The sequence below is a fragment of the Oryctolagus cuniculus genome, chromosome 6 (genome assembly GCF_964237555.1).
Source record: "Oryctolagus cuniculus chromosome 6, mOryCun1.1, whole genome shotgun sequence".
NCBI lineage: Eukaryota > Metazoa > Chordata > Mammalia > Lagomorpha > Leporidae > Oryctolagus > Oryctolagus cuniculus.
This window is the reverse complement of record NC_091437.1, coordinates 76,712,854-76,731,047: the sequence shown is the minus strand read 5'-3', so window position 1 is coordinate 76,731,047 and position 18,194 is coordinate 76,712,854. Positions and strand designations below refer to the sequence as shown.

Genomic DNA, 18,194 nt, shown 5'->3' with positions numbered 1-18,194 from the left:
GCTGTGCCACAACACTGGCCCTGCACTTGTGACTGTAGCTCATCACGTGACATCAGGTGTGAAATTTTCCCTTTGTGGAATCATGTCTGTACTCAAAAAGTTTCAGATTTTAGAAGAATTCAGATTTCGTATTAGAGTAAGGATGCTCAACCTACATTAATCCATTCAAGCAAGTACCCTATATTTTGTCATAGCAGCTACAGTTGAAATTATTACTTGTCTGAGTTTGAGGTAACCCTCTGTTCATGTCCAGGATCAGTCTTGTAGAGTCTACACTGGCAGATTAAATAGAAGAGCAGCAGGGACCAGGATGGTATTAATCTATGATCTTCCCTCTAGAATATAATGTTTTGAATTTACTATACTGGTGATAGAAGGAAGATGTTTTGGAGGATTAATTTAGGATTTCCACTTTATTAGAGGAATATATCCCAATGTATCCACGTTCTAGTATACACACACACACACACACACACACACACACAAAGAGCTTTTCATGCTGAGACTAGTGGTATAACCATGAGGTACTTTCATGAGCCAGGACACACTCTGGGACAGGGTTGTGTTTATGAGCTTCCCCACATCCTCCCACTCTAAGAGGAACCACTGAAAAGCTTCATCCCCTACAAGATATCATCTGGGACACTGGGTCCACAGTCTTTGAAGTGCATGTGCAATCATTTCTCCTTGGAGAATTGTTCTCCAAGTAAATGATCATAGATCCTTATGGGAAAGGATTTGGGATAGGGGGCATTACTCTGTACCGATTTGATGTTTCAGGGGCCTTCCTCAAGGGAAAGTGGCCTCTCCTTTAGTCATTGTGTTCCAGACTCAGACAGGAGTTGTGATTTTTTTTCAAGGGGTGGGGAGGAAGGAGGGTGGGTCTTCTGGGCTTTGTAAGATAACAATTCTGGAACAGCATTTCTCTGAACCTTTCAATCTCTTCCTTATTATTGGCAACGGATGTTCTAAAATTGCTAATTAGTGTGAGCCACTGCTCCACTAGCTTCCAAGAGCCGATCTAGCAGAGTATGAGTACCATCTCCCAGGGTCCTTGACAGGGTGTTAAATCCTATAACATGAGAGATGGCTTCCACACCAACTTTCCCTTACCCAGCTTGATATTCCATCCATTTGATCCAGCACCCCCAGGATCCAGCCCATATGCACTCCTTCTGCTCCTGCCATACATATTAGTTCCATCCTGCAGCTCATTTGGCATGTAGACCCTTCCTACCCTTAGCAAGCCAAGTGATGTTGTGTGTTGACCTTGTTATTGTTCAGGGGGCAAAAAGGGGAGGTGGAAGTATGCCTTATCTTGCAAAAAAAAAAAAAAAAAAAAAAAAAGAAGAAGAAGCAGCTTCTGCATTATCTTCATCAAATACAGGGAGAACAGGACTTCTGAGTTCATGGATCCAGGGCACTCCTGAGATTTAATATTTTGAGTATATCAACTAAAATGTTCCTACTCTGCTTCTGTATGCAGTAAGCTTGTCAAATTTAACATATTCCAGATTGAATTCCTGGTCAACTCTTGCAAATCCTGCTTGTTTGAATCTTTCCCATCTCAGCAATGGTAACCACTGGGTTCCAGGTCTTAAGCCAAAAACCTTGCTGTTCTCTTTGGTTTCTCACTTTCTCTCACATTGCATATCTAATCGTCCATTAACTGTACCTGCTTCCTCTTTCAAGTATATTCAGAATCTGATTGCCTGTTCTCTCTCTCTCTCTCTCCCCCCCATATATATATATATATATATATATATATATATATATATACTGGTAGTATCATAGTATGAACCCGCCATCATCTTTCATCTGTTTTTTTGCAATAACCTTGTGACCACTATGTTTCTAGCCTTGCCACCTTCAGTCTGTTCTCAATAAAGAAGCCAGTGTAATCTTCATAAACTACAACCCAGAACATGTCAGAATCCTAAAAAGTTTTCATACCTCACTCAGAGTGAAAGTTCCAAAAATGGTCTGTGGTCCTCCACATCATCCAGATCAGATACTTTGTTTTTCTGACCTGGTCTCCTAGTTCTTCCCAACTCGCTTGCTGTGTTGTTATCAAACAGGCCATGCACAGTACTGGGGACCTGTGCACTTCCTTCTCCTGCTGCCTATAATTCCACCCCCTCCCCATGTTCTAGCATGTTTTCTCACAGCCTTCCTTCAGATATTACCAAAATTTAATCTTCTGAGTGGGGCCTCTCCTGAACACCTTATCTGAAGTTGTGACCCTATTCTCCTTTTCTACTTTATTTTTTCCCAAGCACTTATCTTCAAATACCCATGTATTTTATTCAATTACAAATTTGTTCTCTTTTCTGTGTAATACAAACTCTAGAAAGATAGTTTTCCAACTATTTCCTTGAAATTTAGAATATTGCTAAACAAATGTTAATTTGTTTCTAATTACATATTTATTCAATGTGTAACTATCCTTATAAATACATAAACTGGGAAATAGTACTGTACATATGCACTGATCTTACTGAAAAATTGTTGTTTTACTTTATCTAGAACTATACAAAAACAGTAAATACAAAAGTCAGTTGCATTAATTACTAATCACTATTCTAGGTAAAGATTGTATTTGCCTTAGTATTGCAGTGAGGAATGCAAATGAACTCAGACATGGTTCTTAAATATTTTGCATATTGGATGATTAGGCAAAATGTACTCATCAGTGTCACTTAAAGACGTTTGCAAAGCAACTTCAACTAAAAGAACTTCACTTCTCTTTAAACTTACCTTATTTTGTGCTCAGTGCATAAAAAATTCTGTCCTCTCCTGAGTCCAAGCAAATTTTCCACCAGTATCTCAACATAATGGTCAACTATCCTTTAGGAAAAAGTTGAGGATTATATTCTTTTTTTTTTTTTTTTTTTTTTTTTGACAGGCAGAGTTAGTGAGAGGGAGAGAGACAGACAGAAAGGTCTTCCTTTTCCATTGGTTCACCCCCCAAATGGCTGCTACAGTTGGCGTGCTGTGCCGATCCGAAGCCAGGAGCCAGGTGCCAGGTGCTTCCTCCTGGTCTCCCACGCAGGTGCAGGTCCCAAGTACTTGGGCCATCCTCCATTGCCTTCCTGGGCCACAGCAGAAAGCTGGACTGGAAGAGGAGCAACCAGGACAGAATCCGGCGCCCAAACCGGGACTAGAACCTGGAGTGCTGGTGCTACAGGTGGAGGATTAGCCTAGTGAGCCACTGCGCCGGCCGAAGATTATATTCTAAATGGAACAAATTTCATCAAATGGCTTCATTTCTTACAAAGTAAGACTGATGGTCTGGAAAGCTTTTTAGGGTCTCCCCTGACTGGCTGTGTTATTGACTGCTATCTTCAGATAAATCAAAGTGTTAATGTGTTCTAATTTATCAGCCTTTCCATGTATTCATGTATCTTTTTAAACTTCTTGCGAAATCTTTGTATACTCCAAGGCTGTGAAGATTTTTTTTTGGCATTTCTTCTAGAACCTTGATTGTTTCATAGTGCACATTTTAAATCTGTAATCCTCCTGGAATTGAATCCCATGGGAGATATCCTTCAAGACCCCAGATGGATGCCTGAAATCATGGGTAGTGCCTAACCTTTATATATACTCTGTGTGGGTGTGGGTGTGTTTTCCTATTTAGTCAAGAACTTCAAGTTTTCACTTGGAGAAAGCACTTTTCAGCTTCTATTTAGCATATCTAAATTTCCAGCATTGCTACTCAGGTCTCTGGGCCATTGTTAAGTAAAGTAAAGGCTATCTGAGCACAAGCACTGTGATACAGAAACAATTGGTGTGACCATCTGCATGGCTTCCACATGACTAAGGGGCAGGTAGCACAGACAATGTATATATGCTGGATGAGAGGAGTGATTCACATCCTGAATGGGATGCAGGATGCTATGACAGTTCATCATATTATTCAGAATGGTGCACAATTGAAGATTTAGGAATTGTTTATTCCTGCAGTTTCCCCTTAATATTTTTTTGGATTGTGGTTGACCATGAGTAACTGGAAAATGAAATAGCAGATAAGGGTGGACATCAATACTGTGAGTATAAGCTGAGCCTTTTTTAAGATAGATATACAACTGATCTAACACCATTGCTGAAGAAACAACTCTTTCCCCAATGACCATTTTATGTCAAATTGATTATCTATGTGTGAGACTATTTCTGGAACCAAAGATGGAACATTAATTCTGATTGGTACACTCTCTATCTCAAGGACTAGTTTTGTGATAAAATTTACACCCAAGATGCAAGAAGTTCAAAGTTTCATGGAAAAATAGTATTATGAAAAAAGTGCACATGAATTTCAATTATTTTTGAACCAAAATAAACCTGCCTTTTAATTCCATTTTTTCCATTTTTTTTTTTAAATTCCCTCCCAATAAGCCTTTCATTTTTCTTTTTGTTCTTCAAGATTGTCTTTGCTGTGCTTGGCTCATTTCATTTCCACACAAATTGTGGAACAAACTTATTAATTTCTAAACAAAAAAAATTCCTCTTCAAGTTTTGATAGGAATTGAATCTAAGAAATTAATTTGGAAACATTTTACACCTCTCCATTTTTTAGGTCTTCTTTAATTTTGTAAGTATGTTCTTGGTTTTGTATATATTTTGTATCTTTTGTTAGATTTATTCCTTGGTATTTCATATTTCCATGCTATTGTAGATGACTTTGTTTTCTAACTGTTTATTAATAGTTTATAGAAAACAATCAATTTTTAAATAGTGACCTCATGAATTTATTTCCTTATGTTGAAATTTTATCTGTAAATTATTTTGGACTGATACACAATCATGTCTCTACAAATAAAATTTATTTTTCTTTTTTTTAATTATCAGCTTTTTTTCAGTCAATCTTCTTAGTCTTGACTCAAGTTCATACTTACTTCTTGGCTCCTTTGAATGAGTCTGTAGGGCTCTGCCTAATTAGAAAAATCAGTCAGAATAGCTGCTTAAGAATTTCCCTGAAAATTTTGGAGCATGTAAATGGTTTCTTTGGATTCAGGAGTCACCAATCTCCATTTACTTCTCTGTTTTATTATTTTGGGGGTATTTGTTCAGAGAATCTGCTGCTGAACCTATATTTTAAATTTGTCATATAACTTACACTGGAAATTTAATGGTATAGAAAAGAAACTGAAAAACTGTACTTATTAGACAGATATTGGGGTCTCACAGTTTCCTAATGTGCTGTGCCTTTTCTGTAACTGAAAGCTCAATGCATCTGACTTTACATGTAGTTCTAGTATTACTCTATCATTAATATCTGATTGTGGTTTGCCTCAATGATTTTTCAAAAAAATACTCAGTCACAGTCATACCTTGTCATCAAAGAGAATACTGTTTCCAAATTTTCTAAAATGAAGCATTTCTCAAATATAAAACCAGAAAGTTTTTCCTAGATAAAAATACAGATATTTGCAGATATTCTAATAAAGTCAAAACCTGAAATATGGTATGGAAAGATACTTGGTGCAGTGATAAACTTCCCTGGGGAACTCTGGATGTTTAAAGCAACAGTTTGATTGAATAGAACAATAAATGCAGGACTGAGTGTATTTTTTTCTTTTTTTCTCATCTACTAGAAAAATATAGATAATAGAGCTCATTTATTTCCTTAACATTTCAGAGCTCCGCAGATGGGAAAACACAACCCAGTGGAAATGATTTCTGGCAACCTTGAGAAGATATGTTAGCATTTTGTGGCATTTCTCTCAGTGACATGTAAAGCATGGCTTTCCCTCATTGCGGTGTCACAGTGAAGTGTCACAATAAAGCCAAAATAGTGTGCCCTCAGGGAAAACTGGGAAAAGGGACCATTTTCCATGCACACACAAAGGGTAATATTTATTATAAAGCCTTTCATTTTAGCTCCAAATGCTGCCTGGGCCGTGGGTATTTTGCAAGAGAAAAATGCACAGAATGTGAGATTTAAAGCAAATGTTACCGCTAAATCTAAGGCAATTTATGTAAATATAAATAATATGTAAAAAAGGAGAATGCATTTATGGACATGCAGGCATGCATACATCTGTGTTGTGTTTCTGGGTGAGAGTTTGCAATGCTGCAAAATAACAGCTCACCAGTGCGGATGGAATCCAGGGAGCACTGAGCTGGGAGTCAGACCCCTCGATTTTCACCTGTTTTTGTCACTACCATCACAGATTTGGTTTACTTCATCTACAAAACATGTGATAAAGAAATTATTAGTCTTGTTTAATAGATGAGGAGTTGGATGTTTCAAAGAATTCAGCTATGTGTTTCATACTTCACAGCTTTCTGAAGCTATTTCATATAACCTTACAATCAAATACAATGATTTGCTAAGCTACATTTGTACTTTTGGTAAAACATTACACATCTCTCCATCCTACACTTGCACAACTATTATTTGGACCCAAATACTGAACTTGATTTTTGTTACCGTTGTATGTCACCTCACTGGGTCATTCTACCGCTTGCTCCAGGCTAAGGACACTTGGAGGAGAGCTTGAGGGGGCCAGTGGGAGGCAAGGGAGGTCTCCATTGCATTTGGAAACATGGCTTTCATTCTGCAGCTCAGCATCATCCTCAGAGTGAATGACTGTCCTGTCTGTATATTCATGCCCAAATCTCTGGACAAGGTGCAGGGACAGGAACCTTCCTTCTGGCTAGAGACGTGCCTGTTTTCTCCAGGGTCTATTTCTTTCTTCCTTTTTTTAACTTTTATTTAATGAATATAAATTTCCAAAGTACGGCTTATGGATTACAATGGCTTCCCCCCCATAATGTCCCTCCCACCCGCAACCCTCCCCTTTCCCACTCCCTCTCCCCTTCCATTCATATCAAGATTCATTTTCAATTCTCTTTATATACAGAAGATCAGTTTAGCATACATTAAGTAAAGATTTCAACAGTTTGCTCCCACACAGAAACATAAAGTGAAAAATAATACATGATTTTTTAAATGATGATGAAATCAGATCAGGCCTATTGTCATGTTTAATCCCAGTGAGAGTCAAGTTGGGAATTGATAATTTCTTCTCTTTTTTTTTTTAACAGAAGATCAGTTTAGTATACATTAAGTAAAGATTTCAACAGTTTGCACCCCCATAGAAACACAAAGTGAAATATACTGTTTGAGTACTCGTTATAGCATTAAGCCTCAATGTACAGCACATTAAGGACAGAGATCCTACATGAGGAGTAAGTGCACAGTGACTCCTGTTGTTGACTTTACAAATTGACACTCCTGTTTGTGGCATCAGTAATCTCCCTATGCACCAAGTCATGAGTTTCCAAGGCTATGGAAGCCCCTTGAGTTCTCCGACTCTTATCTTGTTTAGACAAGGTCATAGTCAAAGTGGAGGTTCTCTCCTCCCTTCAGAGAAAGGTACCTCCTTCTTTGAAGACCTGTTCTTTCCACTGGAATCTCACTCACAGAGATCTTTCATTTAGGTTTTGTTTTTTTGTTTTGTTTTTTTTGTTTTTTGTTTTTTGTTTTTTTGTTTTTTGCCAGAGGGTCTTGGCTTTCTATGCCTGAAATACTCTCATGGGCTTTTCAGCCAGATCGGAATGCCCTTAGGGCTGATTCTGAGGCCAGAGTGCTGTTTAGGACATCCGCCATTCTATGAGTCTGCTGAGTATCTCGCTTCCCATATTGGATCACTCTCCCCTTTATTTATTCTATCGGTTAGTATTAGCAGGTACTAGACTTGTTTATGTGCTCCCTTTGACTCTTAGTCCTGTCATTATGATCAATTGTGAACTGAAATTGATCACTTGGACTAGTGAGATGGCATTGGTACATGCCACCTTGATGGGATTAAATTGGAGTCCCCTGGTATGTTTCTAACTCTACCATTTGGGGCAAGTCAGCGTGAGCATGTCCCAAATTGTACATCTCTTCCCTCTCTTATTCCCACTCTTATGTTTAACAGGGATCACATTTCAGTTAAATTTCAACACTTAAAAATAACTGTGTATTAGTTGTCAAATGCTTACAGGAATTACCCAAACTTATTTTCTTGATTGGATAATGTGAAGAAAGGACTTGAATCCTGGGGTGCAGTATAGGAGGGTTCAAATATCAACCCTATCAGTAAGCAGTCACATAATTCTGGAGAATGTTATTTGTCTTTGTAAGTAAATTTGCATGATAATATTAATCAGATAAAGTTCATAAGGATATTATAGGTCATAAGTGTTCAGCTCCATTCATCACCTCAAGCATCAAAAGAAACCAGTCTAATTGTCAACTCTCTTGTCCTTGTCAACCACCCACAGCACCCTACATCTCATTGACCGATGTTCTTTGATGCCCAAGAGTCTTCTTCCCCTTTCTCTTCTTCCTCCGTCACCTTCTCTTCTTCTCTTTCTCCTCTTCTTCCTCTCCCTCCCTCTCTTCCCTTTCTCTTTCTTCTTTATTTTTTTAAAGTTTATTTGTTTATTTTTATTGATTTGAAAGGCCTAGCAAGGGAGAGACAGAGAGAGAGTGAGACAAAAGGATCTTTCATTTGCTAGTTCACTCCCCAGTTGCTGAAAACAGCTTGGGTTGGGCCTGGTTGAAGCCAGAAACCAGACACTCCATTCAAGTCTCCCATATGAGGGGCTGACACTGTGGCATAGTAGGCTAAGTCTCCGCCTGGGGTGCCAGTATCCCATATAGACACTAGTTCATGTCCCAGCTGCTCCTCTTCCAATCCAGCTCTCTGCTTATGGCCTTGGAAAGCAGTGGAAGATGACCCAAGTGTTTGGGAGTCTGCACTCATGTAGGAAACCCAGAGAAGCTCCTGGCTTCAGATTAGCTCTGCTTCAGCCATTGCAGCCATTTGGGGAGTGAACCTTTCTCTCAATTTCTCCCTCTCTCTATAACTCTACATCTCACCTAAATAAAATATAAAATCTTACTCTTAAAAAAGCTTCTCTTCAAAAAGAAAAAGATAAGGTCTCCCACATAAGTGACAGAGACTCAAGTACTTGAGCCATCACCTGCTGTCTCCCAGGGAGCATATTAGCAGGAAGCTGTATTAGAAGCAAATGCAAGAATCAAATCCAGGCACTTCAATATGGGATGTGAGCATTCCAAGTGGTGGTTTAATCCACTGAGCCATAATGCCTGCCCATCCCATTCTTTCTTTGTTTAAATGTTGGAGTGTGTCATACATTCTTGTTGACTATAGGTATGATGTTGCACTGTGGGACTCTAGGATTTACTCATCTTGTTTAACTGAAACTTCAAGCCTTTTGATGAGTAATTCCCCATCCCCCAGCCCCTGGCAACTACTCGTCTACTTTCTGGTTCTAGCAGTTTGGCTACTTTAGAAATTTATGTAAGTGAATATAAATAAATGCAATATTTATCTTTCTGTGTCTAGCTTATTTTACTCAAAGTAATATCCTGAAGATTCATTCATACTATTACATATTGCAGTATTTCCTTCTTTTTTAAGGCTGAATAATGTGCTATTGTATGTCTACACCAGATTTTCTTTATCCATTCTTCTGTCCATAGGTGTTTAGGTTGTTTCCAAGTCTTGGCTATTGTAAAGAGTGCTGTTATGAACATGGAAAATAGTATACAAGTTCCTCAAATACAGAACCATCAGTGATTAACAATTATGCCATTTCTAGGTACTTACACAAAATGCCTGAAATCAGAAATCTGACAAATCTTCATTCTAATACATTTGGTTAGGCTCTTTCCCAATGCCAATGATGTGGTTAAGTCACTACAATGTTCAAGATCCATATTCTTTCTCTGCTTTGATATCTCAATGATCCAGGAGCCACTCCCATTTTCTACAAGTCTTCTTGGTTTGTGATTAAGGTTTAGTGATCTTACTTGTATATTTTCTGAGCATTTTGTTGAGGAAGTTCACTTGATTTAGGAGACTAACAATTTTAGGGAATTTCTTGAACTCTGCACATATCTAGAAACTCTACCCTCCCCACTGCACCCCAAACTTCTCCTGCCCCTCCTTCTTCAAAAGCCAGTCCTCTTGGAAGGCAGGTGGAAGGGTCCCTCTGCTTCTCAGGCTCACTCTCATTAGATCATCACAGTGTGGGGTAGACCTGTATTTCCTTAACAAACCAGCAGATTCAGCCCTGGTGGGTCTTTGCTTTGTGTATAGTCATCTTAGAAGGGCATTTTTTGACTGGCATAGTCATTGGGTTTTGTTTTATTTTGCTCTACATTATCACTTTAAATTTGGGTTCCTCAAAGATGTTTTGTGAAAGCACATTAGTTTAGAAAATTCATTCTTCTTACCAGGAAAATTTTCAGTTCTCTAATTCATCATCTTTTTTTTTTTTTTTTTGAGAGTTTTCTAACTCTTGAATTACCTTTCCTCCTAGAATCATTTATTTTTCCTGTAAGGAATGACACTTCTCCCTTGGGAGATCTCGAATCGAATATAGATTTCAGAATTCATCTATGTCAGTAACCAAGTAATTTTCATGAATATGCCACCATCTTTGCACTGCTGTTTGTAAGCAACAATTTAAAGTATTTGTATACTTAGTGATACTACTGAGAATTAAATCACCTTTCAGAGATGGAGAAAGCAACACCTTGTTGCTGTGACTTTAGAATTCCCTCCACTGGATCTTTTCAACTAACGCTGCACCATGTTTCTTAAAAGAACATTTAACAAATATCTTTCATAGAATCAATGTAGGCTAAACTCTCTGCTCTTCACAGACCTTGCCAAAAGAATGTTTCTTAACTTCACCCACACAGTGATCTGCATTAATTCTGAGTGAGCTATATGTAAGAAATCTATTTTCAAAAAGCCACCCTCTGGAGTATTTCCAAATAAAACCATGTGAGAAGTGGAGCAAGAATAAACTATTGTCCATTTTTGTGAAATATAATCTTATTTCTCCTGCTTGTATTTGTTTGTTCCATGTGCCAAGTGGGTGAGAATCAAAAGGCAGCATGCCATGTAGCATCTTTTCACTATTTTTGTGTGTTTGGATGACTGGAGGTGGGTTGATTGAGTGTTCATAACTTGTCCCCTTGCCCACCTGATGTCCCGTTCTTTCAAGTCAAAGCCCAAGATGTGTGGCATCTCAAGTTTGAGGCACAACTGTGATACAGATAAGCAGTTTCAGTAGCCAACCACTATTTGAAAGCATGTGATATATCCATACTGGACACAGTTTTTGCATCTGGTGGTATATTTTCCACATTAGCTGTTTCTTAGGATTAGCAAGGCAGTGCAAATCTTGTTTCATCCCTCCCTGGGTATTTAGTGTAGTGCCAGGCAAAGCACAGATTAACATATGCTTACTCGGGATTAAGGATGATTTTTCATTAAAAAAAAAAAAAAAAAAAACAACTCTTCTGATAGGCAGTAAAAGAGAATCCACACAGTTCAATGGATTCCATGGATGGGCTGTTTCTGTCAGTGCCAACTACTAACCCTAAACCTCCAGTCCCAAGTTTCCAAAGGCTTTGGGTTACACCTCATGAAAGTCTAATGCCGGACAGCAGAGAACACTGTTTTACCATGTTCTCAATTTGCCCCAATCACTGCAGTGTTGCATATGATTGCTCCGTGGCGAAGAAGAGGAGAGCTGAAGAGCAGGCTCTGGGGGTCCCAGTCAACAAAAGGAAATCCCTGCTGATGAAACCCCGACACTACAGCCCAAACTTGGACTGCAAAGCGCACAGAGACGACAGGACTGAGGACGATGGCCTGGTGGAAACAAGTGATCATTCTACTGCAGGTAGCAAGAAGGATAGTCAAAACCTTGTCCATTCCCTGGCACCAAAGACCCAGTCTGAATTAACGTAGAAGTCACAGTCGGTATGGTTGTAAAAGTATCCTTGCATTTCAAAATGAAGCCAAACCTTTGTTTCAATCAGCATTCATGTTTTGAGGGCTTATTTTTTATTTTCAGTGATTGGGGAGGGTGAATAGATAAGCATCACAGTCCTGTCCTGAGTCCATTTTCAAAAGCATAGGATTAAAATTAGCCTCCATTTGAAAAAAGTAAAAGATATTATGTCTTAAAGCTGAAGAATATCTTGTCTGCCTAATAAAGTGGATGGCTGATGCCTGAGAAAACTCATCAAATTAAAGAGCATATTTACGCTTTGATATGCTTTTCAGTGTTCAAGTTCTAAATAATGTTCATTAATAACTAAAATATATAACCATATATACAGTTTAAACATTTACTTTTGCTTTATCAGCCACATATGGTGTTATTTGGCCCCTCAAAAATAGTAATAACAGAATAGACTGGTGCAGGTGGTCTGTGACTTTAATATTCTTCACTCACTCATCCAATGCCCTTTGTGTGCCAAATGAAATGTAGTTCTGTTTTGAAACTGTAGGACGTGTTTCTTGCAGTCCAGTTACTCCCATTAGTCCCTGGTGGTCTCCTGCATCTAGGAATTGGACTATTACTGATCACTGTGTCCATGAGGTCAAAGTTGAAGGACATGAAAAAAAATCTTGAAAATATACAAAAATACATTAAGATCTAAAAACTGATCTAGTAGAAAATGAAATTAAGTGTGCTTGTGTTCTATTAAATATGCTTTTTTTCTGAATATGATTTTCTAAGAAATTAGAGTATACTAAAAACATTTATTATGTAAACAAAAGGAAGTGAAGTTCTTTTAAAAAAAAAAAGATTTATTTATTTGTAAGGCAGAGTTACAAAGAGAGAGAAAAAGAGCAAGAGAGGTCTTCCATCTGCTGGTTCACTTCCCAGGTGGTCGCAGTGGCCAGAGCTGTGCTGATCCATAGACAGGAGCCAGGAGCTTCTTTTGGGTCTCTCACGCAGGTGCAGGGGCCTAAGGACTTGGACCATCTTCTGCTTTCCCAGGCCATAGCAGAGAGCTGGATCAAAAATGGAGCAGATGGGACTCAAACCAGAGCCCACATGGGATGTTGCCACTACAGGCGGTGGCTTTTACCCTCTACGCCACAGCACCAGTCCCAGCAATGAGATTCTTAAGTCATACATATTTATTATCTATAGAATTATAGATGTAGTGACAATGACTAATAGAGTCATTGGAAATGTATGTTAACTAAGTGAGCACAAATCCCAAATCAGTATCATCTTGTTTCCAGGATTCTTGATTTAGAAGTGATTTGAGATTCTGTGGTTAAAACAAACTTACATTCTGAGTCAACCATGTTCAAGTAAGTTCCTTGACTTTTCTCTATTTAGCACATGGTTTAAAGCCTCATGGATCATCTGTAAATTGTAATCATATTTGGCCTCTTGGCCTCATTTGTTTCCTTGAACTGGTCAGTTTTATTTGTTGATTAATGAAAATTGCAGTTTAGAAGTAGAAAAATTTTTGGAATTATTATGGTTAGACTTTAGGTATAATTCATCTACCTGGCATTAATTAGCCAAACATCTAAGAAAATGGGCATGGCTTTGTATCAGTGTATTCTTGTAAATGCTATGAGGACAAAGCTTAAATCTGGTTTGCTGGCTTCTCACCTCCCATTGTAGCTGTTTGATCATGATAGATGCTTAAGATTGACCAAGCAGGGGCCAGCACTGTGGCATAGCCAGTAAAGCCGCTGCCTGCAGTGCTGGAATTCCCATGTGGGCACCGGTTCGAATCCTAGCTCCTCCACTTCCAATCCATCTCTCTGCTATGGGAAGGCAGGAGAAGATGGCTTAAGTCTTTGAGCCCCTGCACCCACATGAGAGATCTGGAAGAAGCTCCTGACTCCTGGCTTCAGATCATCCCAGCTCTTGCTTTTGTGGTCATCTGGGGAGTGAACCAGCAGATGGAAGTCCTCTCTCTCCCTTTCTCTCTGCCTCTCTGTAACTCTATCTTTCAAATACATACATACATAAATCTTTTTTAAAAAAGAAAAGATTGACCAAACAGATATATGGTCCTGATGTACTTGGTTAAGCATTTACTTATAAGCACTGATGAATATCTTCAGAGGGTCTTGAAAAAAGTTCATGGAAGTTGCATATTATGAATAAATTACCCAGATTTCCAAAAATTTTTGCATCAAAATAAATTTATTTTTTAGTTCCATTTTCCATTGAGTTTTAAATAAAAGGTTTATATTTATCTATTTGAAAGACTCAACAATGGACAGAGAGGGAGAGACATAGAAAGAGATCTTCCATGCTTTCCCCAAATGGCCACAATGGCTGGAGGTGGGTAAAGCAGAGCTTCGAACTCATGTAGCAAGCAAAGGATAGGCCACTCCTGTTTCAGGATTTTGAAAGAGGAATTTGTTTTTCTGGGACTTTTATTCCCAACACAACTTACATTTTCAAGAGGTCTGGAAAACCAATTGGCCCGTAAAAGTAAACAACTAGTTACAGAAGCAGAAATGAAATCCAGGTATAACAAAATCCACTTATACTAAAAGAGTCAACTCAAATTGTGTTGTAATTTTCCAGAGATTTTTGAAAGTTGCTTTGATTCAGAATAGCAAACATATAAGTGCAAGTTCATTAGCATGTACCTATATGATTAATGAGAACTCAGAAGCAATACCTTGGTTTTAAACAAATGTGAACTTCCATGTATCAGGCAAAGGCATTTTGTTTTTATCTCCATACCAGGAAAGCATCTTAGCTCCAGTACCACTCTAGCCCCTCTCCTACTTGAATTGCACACATGAAAGAGAAGGATCTAGGCCAGCACCACGGGTCAATAGGTTAATCCTCCACCTGCGGTGCCGGCACAGTGTGTTCTAGTCCCGGTCGGGGTGCCAGATCCTGTCCCGGTCGCTCGTCTTCCTGTCCAGCTCTCTGCTGTGGCCCGGGAGGGCAGTGGAGGATGGCCCAAGTACTTGGGCCCTGCACCTGCATGGGAGACCAGGAGAAGCACCTGGCTCCTGGCTTCGGATCAGCGCAGTGCGCCAGCCGCAGCAGCCATTGGGGTGTGAACGGAAAACGGAAGACCTTTCTCTCTGTCTCTCTGTCTCACTGTCCACTCTGCCTGTCAAAAAAAAAAAAAAAAAAAGAGAGAGAGAGAGAAGGATCTAGACCAGTGATCTGTCCATACTCTGACCAGAGCTGTCTGGTAGTGCCATGCAGGAATTAACCCTAGGAATTTTCTTACTTATTGTCATTGTGATATTAAGATAGTTGATGTAAGCTTGTTAGCTTTTGTTTTGTTGCTTTGTTTATTTGTTTTTATATATTTTTATTTCTAATTTAAGGTTCATGGTTTATGTCATTGAAAGTTAGCTGACAGTTATGTTAGTATCTCCATGTAAATTCACTCTGGAAAATATGAAACTCAGGAAACTAGCAGGTTATTAGGATTTTTAGTGGTTTCTCCCAAGGGTTGCGGTGGTCATACTGCTAGCTGCAGAGCTGGAGCCTCGTGGCCTGAGTTCAGGTCTCAGCCCTACATTTTCTTTTCGCATGGTCTTGAGCAAGCAAAACAGAATAGAAATGGCCTCCTTCCCTGTGGCTGTTGTGAAGATCAAATTAATAAAGAATACCATTCCTGTACATACTAGTGACTGTGTTGGGAGGGATGCTCAGATCATCTACTCACTGTGTTGTTGGATCATCATTTTGAAGCTGAGAATCCAGGACTCAGGAGACCAAGGGCATGCCCAAGATCACTCAGGCAGGCAATGCTGGACCAGTATTGAGGTCTGGGAACCTCCAGCGCCTCTAGGGTTTTCCTCTACGTTAAGCACTGAGCACTGCCTTCCCACCTTCAAAGACCTTTGGTGAGCAATGCCAGCATGTGTGTCGATGTGGGTGGTGAGTCCACAAGAGCTGTATTAATCCCATGGCCTCTGCCCTTCCTTGGGGGCACAATTTTACTACTGATCACAGATGAAGAGCAGGCCCACTTCATTCATGTTCAGGGCCCCATGTATCCCTGTCATTGCTATCTTCTAAAATAGTAGCTATGGAAGGCAGAGAGAGCCCATCAGGTTCCCACATGACCCAGGCGTTGTCCCCATTGCTGCACTCACTGTGGGAACAGAGACTCCAGGCTCACACTGGCTGAATGCCCTGTCCAAGCAGGTACAGAGAGGAGGCAGGCGTTAGAACTCAAGCCTGCATCCCTCCAGTTCTAGAGACAAGGCTCTGTTAGTGAGTTCAGCAGCAAAGACACAGAATATATGGCCCAGCTGCTAGGCGAAATAAAGACACACTCACAGGAACTTACAAAAGAAGGCAGCCCATTCCAGAGCCGGGAGAAACAAGTGCCTCACTGGAGAGGGTGAAGTTCCATAGCTAGCTCACCTTTTTTCTTGTGACTACAGTGCCAGCCTGGGAGGGATGGGGTTGTGGAAAGTCAGTTTGCCGAACATCGCTCTGTAAACCAGCGTGTGCGATGCACGAAGGCACCTCTGTCGGCAGGAATCCTCTTTTTCTGAAGAATAATTAATAAATATTTTCTTTTAGCATATAACAAACAGTTGAACCAAACAATTATGTAAACTGGAAATGACCCAAAATGCTAGCAGTTGGCAGCAGCACAGTGAAACGCATTGTCATGCACATGTGCATTTTTGTCACTCCCGCCTCTCTGGTGATCTGCACTTAATAGGAATATTTTAAACTATGTAGCTAAGCAACAGAGGTAATTGTTGCTTTCTAGAGCTTTTGTTAGCACTCTAACACAGCCCAAATATGCATAATTAGGTATAATGTCTATAAATCATTATTGTACACATGTGGGTAGTTAAGTGGAGTGAGAGAATAGTTCAATGAATTGAGCATATTCACTGAAAATGCTTTTTATTTGTTTTCTGTAGTTCATAATACTTTAAAATTATCATAACCCTTTACACTTTCTCTTAATAGCCAACCGTGATATTGAGAAAAACTTCATTTGCATTTTAGACTATGTTTAATATATTATTTAAACCTGGAGTTCCTGTGATACAAATCCAGGAGAGGATAGGCCATCCTATCACATATTATGTGCTTGTTTATGCAGTCTCTTTTCTAGGAACTAAAATGTTAAATTTTTCAGTTTACGTTGAATAGATCCCAACAAAAGACTGCACCCTATAATCAGCATTATTTACAGGGGCTAGTGTTGTGACTGAATTCTTCCCTTCGTCCAAAAATGCTTTTAGTTACTATGGCAATATTTACTTGATCCTGGCAGTCCACTGTTGATTTAGGGAGATAATTACCAGAAAGGAAGATGATGGAGATGTATTTTTGAGTGTCCTTGTCAGAGACAATGTTTATAAAAAATTAAATGAGACAAAAAAAGGCACATTGTCTTCCTCGTGGATCCCCTCCCCAGCTTCATGCTGATGGCTGTGCTTTTCTTTCCTCCAAAGATGTTGATTAACACAGAATGCACTTCACTTGGTGTCTCTAACAATCTTCAAGGGGACTTATTATTTTGTGTTTCTTGGCCCTGCATCCTCCTTTTTTTCTCCTTCCTTCCTTCCTTCCTTCCTTCCTTCCTTCCTTCCTTCCTTCCTTCTTTCCTTCCATTCTTCTGTTTTCTTGCATGATATTTTGGTCCTAATCCATGTTGGAGGCCCCGGCTGGGTTGTTGGATGTGTTTCACAGCCTGCTGTATGTTTGGTATGGCACTGTATGTATGGGCCAGGTGTGGGCAGTCAGTGAATCTGCACCCTCTTTTAGTTTGCACTGAGACAGACATGTGTAGGCTGACCACACACCTGGACAATCAGTCACCTATGAGCCCATTCCTGAAACTGAGGTGGGGGATAGCCCTGGGATGATGGCTGGCCCTCAAACCATTGTGGATAGAGGGGCATTTGGCGCCTGCTCTCCATCTTAGGGTACCATGTCCTTTAAGACCCAAGATAGACCAGTACTGAGAACAACTTGTTCACTTTCAGCATTCTCCAACCATCCCCACTTCTTGTCTCATTTCTTTTTTACGGGAATGCACCCAAGTATCAGACCAGAAGATGTGCTACTCTCTAAGACATTATTTGATCATGCTAATTTTCCCCTTTGTGTTTTCCTCAATGTCAAATTTTAGTGTGACTATTACAAAAATAGACAGGAAGTCTAGAAAGCTTAAAAATTCTATTAGTTATCTCCCTGTGGATGTATTTTATATCTCAGTTAACATTCCATAAATTCCAAAAATTCATTGTTATGCTAACGAAATCTGATGAATATTTTCTTTGCAACATATAATATTAATATAGTTGACACCCTTCTGGTTTGCTAAGATTTGGCCATATTAGAGGTTCAATAACAAGCACTTCACATTCAGCATCTGC

The 18,194-nt window shown here is 39.4% G+C and overlaps 1 protein-coding gene across 2 annotated transcripts in view; it reads left to right on the top strand.

Moving 5' to 3' along the window:
• The window catches only part of ST18 (ST18 C2H2C-type zinc finger transcription factor), a 125,838-nt gene that overhangs the window by 38,002 nt on the left and 69,642 nt on the right, over positions 1 to 18,194 (top strand). For both annotated transcript variants that reach the window (XM_017341299.3, XM_017341297.3), the window contains exon 5: positions 11,528 to 11,718. In XM_017341299.3, coding sequence (XP_017196788.2) covers positions 11,528 to 11,718 — 191 coding nt within the window. The remainder of the gene's footprint in view (positions 1 to 11,527; positions 11,719 to 18,194) is intronic.